Source organism: Alligator sinensis, unplaced genomic scaffold (genome assembly GCF_000455745.1).
Source record: "Alligator sinensis unplaced genomic scaffold, ASM45574v1 scaffold1247_1, whole genome shotgun sequence".
In the NCBI taxonomy this organism is placed as follows: domain Eukaryota; kingdom Metazoa; phylum Chordata; order Crocodylia; family Alligatoridae; genus Alligator; species Alligator sinensis.
The window spans coordinates 5,842-13,888 of NW_005843570.1; the positions used below are offsets into that span (position 1 = coordinate 5,842).

The following is an 8,047-nucleotide window of genomic DNA, read 5'->3' on the forward strand; positions in this document are numbered from 1 at the left end:
GGAACAGGGGGATCCACTGTCTCATGCTAGCATGCCATCCATGATCCAGTCTTGTCTTCCACCACTCACGCTGCCAATATGGGCTAAGGGCATGGCTTCTATGGTGGGGTCCAGAGCCAACAGACCCCAGCATCAGGCAGGTAGCACTCATGCCTTGGTGGCTGCCTATCTTGCTGAAAATGTGGAGCCACTGCTGAGAGACCCCTTGGCCTACTGGGCAAGCCCAGTGTAAAAGTGCCCAGTGTGGCCCAGTGTGGCCAGCAACACCTGTCCTGTCCACCAACCTGTGTGCCCAGTGATAGGGTGTTCAGCATCACTGGGGATGTAGTGACACCTCACCGCACCTGCTTGGATGGTGGTATGGTGGAACAGCTTGTGTTCCTGAAGGTAAGCCTCCTGCTGCTGTGGTTCACCAAGCTCCAGGTGCAGACAGACTGAATGCCACCCTTCTCACTCTGTCCACACCTATTTCCTTTTTTCCTTTTAAAAAAAAAAAATAGGTAATGCCCCACTTTCAGCTTGAGGGGGCACTAACTGCATCACCAGCCAACAGGGGAAGAACACATCCCTGCTGAGCTCATTCCCCTGCCAGGATGAACGTGGGGGTATAAGATGGGGCTATCGGGAAGGAGGAGACCCCAAGTCCTGGGCACAACCACTAAAACTGCACCCTGCCAGGGTAGGGAGGCCTGGTGGGACTGACGGCAGCACAGCAGCCCCTTAAATGCCAGGACCAATGATCCTCTGGTGAAAGGCAGGTAGGAGGCACCATAACCTCCATCTAACACATGCACTGACACAGTCCTGGCTGGGGAAAGCCCAGGCCTGTCACATCTTTGAGAGGCCTGATGCTTGCTGGCTGCAGTGCAATTGTGTGGCTCCCTGTGTGCTCAGCTTAGCTGCCTGGGATGCCAGCTTTCGGGTTGAAAAACCCTTTGTCAGACTGAGAAAGTACCTGCAGTTGGTCTTCGATGGAAGGAATAGTAAAGAAGCCAGAGGTTAGCCTGGCATGCAATGCAGGCAAGAAAGCCAGTCATTGGAAATGGAAATGGAGGTGTCGGGGTGAGGGACAGGCTGGGGTGGGGTGACTGATGAAGTGAAGGTCATAGGGCCGGCTGTGAAAAGTGGTTGGTAATTTGTTCCCTCTCAGGATCAGGCCTGAGAGACTGGAGGTATAGTGTTTTTTTGGTGAGGAATAGGGAGAGACTGGAGGCAGTGTTTTTTTACATAGGTAGGTATTGTTGTCTTTGATAGATTCTGGTGTGCAGTTTGTGGGGGTACTGGAGATAGTTGGCAGGTTTTGTGTTTTGAGCTGTAGGAAGTTGGTTTCACTTCCAGTGATGAGGTTAGCTGTTTGTTTGAAATTACAAACCACTTATCAGAACTTGGCCTTTGAACTGCACTTCATCAGCATCATAGGTAGTAGGTACGGAAACTCATGGACTCAATATACACAGTGGAATTCTGGCACACTGAGACCTGCCTGACATCTGACACCTCAGGCACCTCTGCACTTTTACCTACACTGCTACCTAACCATCCCCCGCTGCACCCCAGCCCGTCCCTTACCCCCTGATGCCTCCATTTCCATTTTCAGTGGCTGGCTTTCTTGCCCGCACTGCATGCCAGCCTCTGGCTTCCTTACTATTCCTTCCATCCAGGAGGAGCACACACACCAACCGCAGGTGCTTCTTTTTTTTCAGGCTTGCTGAAAAGCTTGCGAAGGTATATTTCTGCAACTACTCAGTTGGTCTAATAAAGGGTATCAGATTGACCCAAAGAACCTTGTCCGCCTATGTCCTTAGACCAACATGGCTACAACCTACACACACCCCTTAACACATACAAGTATAACATGTTTTGCTTTGAATAGTTTGAGGTGCAGTTTCAAAGAAACCCCTTCACCTATCTCCTTGAAACTTGACAGGCTTCATGTTCCCAGAAGGGGCTACCATCTCTGCTCTTTTCATCTGAAGCAGTCAAAAAATGACAAAATTATAGGTATTTTAGTGATTCCCCATTTTAGTATATAGCCAAGTCTCCTAATCAGTTTCAAAATTCCAAAACAGATTCAGCTGAATCGAATCAGGACAGTGATCCAAAACACCGAATCAAATCGCTGTCCCTTCAAAATCACCAAATCCGAATCTGAATTGGAACAGAGCCATTTCTCACAGCCCTACTTGACAACAGTTCCTGTGAAGTAGACCATATGAATTGCAGCACAGCTAGTGCCATGTGCTAAGTACCCTGTGAAGGACCTGCCTGATATTCTGTCTATAATGATATGCTTATCTTTCTGGCACATATAATGCATGGGTGCCAGTGCCCTGGGGCATCCTTCAGCTCCTGAAGGAGAGCGTGCTGGCCAGTGTGCTGTGTTCAGTGTCTCCCTCTGAATTCCTAATTATTAATTTATTAGTTCAATCCTGTTCCTGTTTTCTTTTTTGTTATCCCAAAATTAGTTGTTATGTCTCCAGTGACATTCCTTCTTAAGGGGTACAGGACCGGGGGAGAAGGGGATGGCAGAATCATCTCTTTGTCTGTAATGTTCCTCTGCAGTTGCTGAGAGCATATCTGAACTATAACTTGCCTGCCCGAGCTGGAGGGATGATAGTTAGGTAGCAGTGCTCATTTCTCAGCTCGTTTCTCCCCCCGTCATTGTCTTCATATAGGAGGATGGATGCTTACTTCAATGTTTACCTCCTATACTCATGATTTTGCACCTACATGTGCTTTTGCACCTACATGTTGCATGCACATAAGCACGCACATACATTTTGTGGTGCTGCAAAGGCTTCTGAGGTGCTGCAAAATGTACCCCACATTTTATGCTTGGGAAGATATGGGAGAGAATCATCAAGGAGCACATCTGTAGGGGGCCAGCAGGGGAGATCATGCTCAGGGGCAATCAGCATGGGTTCATCAAAGGCAGGTCCTGCCTGACCAACCTGATTGTTTTTTATGACCAAGTAACTAAATCCTTGGATGATGGTGTCACCGTGGATGTAGTCTTTCCAGACTTTAAGAACGCCTTTGACACTGTCTCTCACCCCATCCTCATCAATAAATTAAGCGACTGCGGCATTGATGCCTGCACAGTTGGTTGGGTAAAAAATTGGTTGATGGGGCGCACCCAGAGAGTAGTGGTGGATGGATTGTACTCAAGCTGGTGAGATGTGAGCAGTGGGGTACCCCAGGGCTTGGTCCTCAGGCCCGCACTGTTTAACATCTTCATCAGCAACTTGGATGAGGGGGTGGAAAGCACGATGTCCAAGTTTGCTGATGACACTAAGATGTGGGGCAAGGTGGACACACTTGAAGGGAGAGAGAGGCTGCAACTAGATTTAGACATAGTACAAAAGTGGGCAGATGAGAATAGGATGGGGTTCAACGTAGACAAATGGAAGGTGCTGCACTTTGGGAGAAGGAATCCACAGCATACATACAGGCTGGGGAGTTCCCTTCTTGAAAGCACAGAGGTGGAAAGGGATCTTGGGGTCATTATTGACTCCAAGGTGAACATGAGCTACCAATGCTAGCTCACTGCCAGCAAGGCCAGCCATACCTTGTCATGAATCCAAAAGTGCATCTCAAGCCGGTCCAGAGAAGTGACACTATCCCTATATGTGACTTTGGTCAGGCCACAGTTGGAGTACTGCGTCTAGTACTGGGCACCGCACTTCAAAAGGGATGTGGCCAGCCTGGAGAGGGTTCAGAGGAGGGCCAGCCACTTGGTGAGAGGGCAGCAGGACAGGCCCTACGAGGAGAGAGTGAAGGACCTGAACCTGTTCAGCCTCAGCAAGAGGAGGCTGAAGGGGTCCTGGTGGCTGCCTACAAGCTCATCAGGGGAGATCAACAGCAAATAGGTAGAGCCCTTTTCTCCCCTGCACCACCTGAATTGACAAGAAACAATGGTAATAAGCTGATGGAGAATAGGTTTAGGTTAGAGATCAGAAGGCAATATTCAATAGTTAGGGTGGCCAAAATCTGGAGCCAACTTCCCAGGGAGGTGGTCCTCACCTCTACCTTGGGCAAATTCAAGAGGAGGTTGGACGATCACCTGTCTGGGGTCTTGTGAACCCAGCATTCATTCCTGCCGAAGGCAGGAGGTCAGGCTAGATGATCTATTCAGGTCCCTCCTGACCCTAGCTACTATGAAACTATGAAACTATGATTTCATTTTCAGCATGGAGGCAAATTTAGATACCTGGAAATCTCAGTATATAAAAAAAAGTGCACAGAAAAAAGTGGGGCGGTGCACACGGCATTAGTGTACACTTCCCAAAACTGGAGCCTGGTCTGCCAGAGCCATGCTCTGGCTGCCAGCCAGGCTCCACGCACTTGGATAGCTGCCTCTGGAACTCCAGGAGGCCCCAGGTTCCCATGTAAGGCTGCTGGGGCCAGCCAAGGTGCTGGCTCTAGCCTTCCCTACCCAACTCGGAAAATTTGTCCCCATGTTAACCCCATGTGAGGAGGCATGCACTGGGGCAAAAAACAGCAAAATGTTATGCTGCTTCTTTTTTCTTGATAGCAACCGTACACCCCTGCTTGTGGGAACATGGTGATAGTGGGAGATAGAATGGCTATTTCATGCTGATTTTTAGGTGAACTCTCCATTTTACATTCCTAGCCAAGGTAATAGAATTGGACATGTGGTTTACAGCCCTAAGTACCTGGATCATTTGTACTCTACATTAGGCAATCATTAGTTTAACAAACAAACAACAAACCAGGAAAAAAAGTCTGTTGACCACCTTATGGGAAATAGCCTAGTTTAGAAAGCTCACCCCAAAAGCTGAAAATGAGATATTTGATTCACTTTGGACTGAGGAGCTTCAAACATATGTCTCTCCAATAGGTATCTTAGCCACCAAGCTACGGGCTGGGCTGGCTTCATGCCACTACTACCTCTCCTTTTTCTGTTGGGAATCCCGTTTTCTGATCCGTGCAATAGAGACTGCATAAACATTTTGCATTATATAGTCATGGGATGAGATGCATAAGTAATAATTAGAGCAAGAGCTTGAGTCTATATTTCTTATAAACTTATTTTCCAGGCCAGTGCTAGTATCACTCAGCTATAATGGCAGGCCTTGACTTAGATTCTCCTACCCTGCTGTTTACTAGGCATTAAGTATCAAACGAGAGAGAAGGAAGAAGACTACAAAAAAGCAAAGGGTGAATGGTGCCCAAGGGTAGTTGCACACTATAATGGACAGTAGATGACAAGGGATAAGAAAGTATTGTCTATATAATACTACATCTATCAGTAGTCAGCAGGCAATACATTACAGTGTGAGATTTTGGATCTCTCTGCCTCTCTATCCTTATTGCCAGAGGCATCTATGAAATATTTGAGCTAATGTTTTCTGTCTGTCTGATTGTCTAATTTCCACCCAAAACTGTTTTCGGGAGAAAACTGGGTTGTAACAAAATGATTTATAATGAGTGCTTTCTGTGAAAAAAAAATCAAGATGTCCTTTCCTCTCCTCCTCCCACTACTCCCCAAAAAATAAAAATACTGAAAAGGCTTTTTTGCTCAAAACCTTCCTAAAAAGATTTTTTCCCCTTTTTTTTTCCATTCCTTTTTCTCTTTGTCCTATCTGTCTCCATTAAAAGAAGGATGTTGGTTTACTAGGAAAAAATATTTATCAGAAAAAAGCAAAAAATATCCCAGCTCAAAATCTCTGAGCACAAAGCAAGCTAGGGATTAGGTCCCAAAGGTAATTTGGAAAGCATAAATATCTGCCACTGTTACATATTTTTATTTGTGGCTACTTGATAAAAAAATATAACAGACCAAGAACTGAGAGATATATACCCATTAAAATACATTAAAAGGCATACTGAAAATCAATAGGATCATAGGAGGCTTTCAAAGCAGTAGTGATCATTTTGGAGGTTCCTGAAGAACCAAAAGGAATTACACTTCCTAGCCATGAGTATGCAGCAAAGACAGAGGAATCAGAAGACTTGTATGAGAGGTAAGGGATGCGAGATGGGTGATCTTGTGACATGGAACATTTTAAGTAGAGCAAGTGAGAAAATGTGATTTTCATTTACTGGGAAATGTTGACATTTGAAAATGAGTTTCTGTTCTGAATTTAGAGGAAAAGTCAAAATGTAAAACTCTATGAAACATTATTTTTTCTTCAAAAGGTTTTGAGAAGAAGATATTGGCTTGAAAATACTGCTTGAATCAAAAGTATTTGACAGAACATGGAATTCCCTTTATCATGAATTAACTTTTTCATGTTGAAATGTTGATTCAGGCTTTCCTGTTCTTTTTCTGCCTTTGATTATCTTGATTTGGCAATAAAAATGCTGTGGCAAAATAGACGGTGGCAAAGCCAATATACAAAAAACACTGTGTTTTCTTATGGTAATTTGTCTGCAAAAACATTAACAAACTCTGATCTCAGGCCCCAGCATGTACACCAGTGCTAAGTAATGTCCTCCCCATCAGCTGAGCAGTCCTAATTTAGTTTATTTTAAATACAAATCTTAAACCTACCCTCATAGGAACTCAAGGACATAAAAATGGAATGGACTGCCTAGGTCACTGAGTCTACAACTTTGCTATTACCAACATCCACATCATGTAATCCTCTTGGGGAAAAAAAGTCATTAAGCCCCATTTTTAAATGAGTTGAATTTTACAAAAAGTTAGAAATGCCCTAATTTCTAAAATAATTGCAATTAGAACCCATTTATTTGTCTTCATTCTGCAGTTAAAACACATGTATTCAAAATGGTCTTCAACACTGAAGAGCACTTTTGAATATGTCTCTGCCATTTATTTTGAGAAATGAGTCATGTGCCAATTATTTGTTTTTCTCTCTCCCTCTGTTTCTTCAAAAGACAAGGAAGATACTAAAGATCTGAGATGGGGAAATCACACGTGGTGACTGAATTTAAACTCCTTGGATTTTCCAACTTCCAGGAACTTCAGGTCCTACTGTTTGTTGTGGTGTTGATTATCTACAGCATCACCCTGATAGGAAACAGCTTTATCATCTTCATTATAAAAGCTTCTCCTTCTCTCCAGACCCCAATGTATTTTTTCCTCAAAAACTTATCCTTCTTGGATATCTGCTACACCTCTGTCACTATCCCCAGGATGCTGAGAGATTTATTGTTAGACACTAAAAATATTTCCTATACTGGATGCATTGCACAAATGTGCTGCTTTGCCCTTCTGGGAACTGCTGAGTGCTTTCTCCTGTCAGCCATGGCTTATGATCGATATATTGCAATATGTCACCCCTTTCAGTATCTGGTCATAATGAACAGGAGGCTCTGCATCCAGCTGGTGGTTGGGTCCTGGATGAGTGGGATCACTGTGGCCCTTACACAGACTTCTTTGATAGCTATGTTGCCATTCTGTAGGCATAATACTATCAATCACTTTTTCTGTGACATTGTGCCACTAATAAATTTAGCTTGTGGAAAGACTTCTGTGAACCAGACTGAGCTCTTCTTGGTTGCCATCTTCGTGGTGATGGTTCCTTTTATAATGATCGTCATCTCTTACATCTGCATCATCTCCACCATCCTGAGGATGCAATCGGCTGATGGCAAATGCAAAGTCTTCTCTACCTGCTCATCTCACCTGATGGTTGTTTCATTGTTCTATGGGACTTCTTGTGCAATGTATTTAAATTCCACATCCAGTGAGTTCCTTGGAAGTGGCAAGCTACTTGCCCTGCTCTACACAGTAGTTACTCCAATGCTCAACCCTATAATCTACAGCCTGAGAAACAAAGAAATAAAGGTGGCTCTGAGGGAGTTGCATAGAAATGCATAGAAACCTGTCAATATTGCAGAGATGAAAGAAATGTCTCAGTGAACACACCAGTGGGCACATCTACACATCATTAACACACTTTTCCTAAAGTGCATTAAATTTAGTACCTCCAACGTGAGGTACTATATAAATGTGCATTAGGCTGCCCTAAAGTTCAGTACTGAAAGTGCACATTTCTTAAGTGATGCTTATTGCACAGTAGCTTATTTTACTGTGCATTAGTGTAATTGCATGTTT

At 44.3% G+C, this 8,047-nt stretch overlaps 1 protein-coding gene across 1 annotated transcript; it reads left to right on the forward strand.

The window, feature by feature from the left end:
- Nucleotides 1-6,889: 6,889 nt before the first annotated feature.
- On the forward strand, nt 6,890-7,810 carry LOC102368010 (olfactory receptor 10AG1-like). Its single transcript, XM_014527495.1, has one exon. The coding sequence runs from the start codon at nt 6,890-6,892 to the stop codon at nt 7,808-7,810; it is 921 nt and encodes a 306-aa protein (XP_014382981.1).
- Nucleotides 7,811-8,047: the final 237 nt, after the last annotated feature.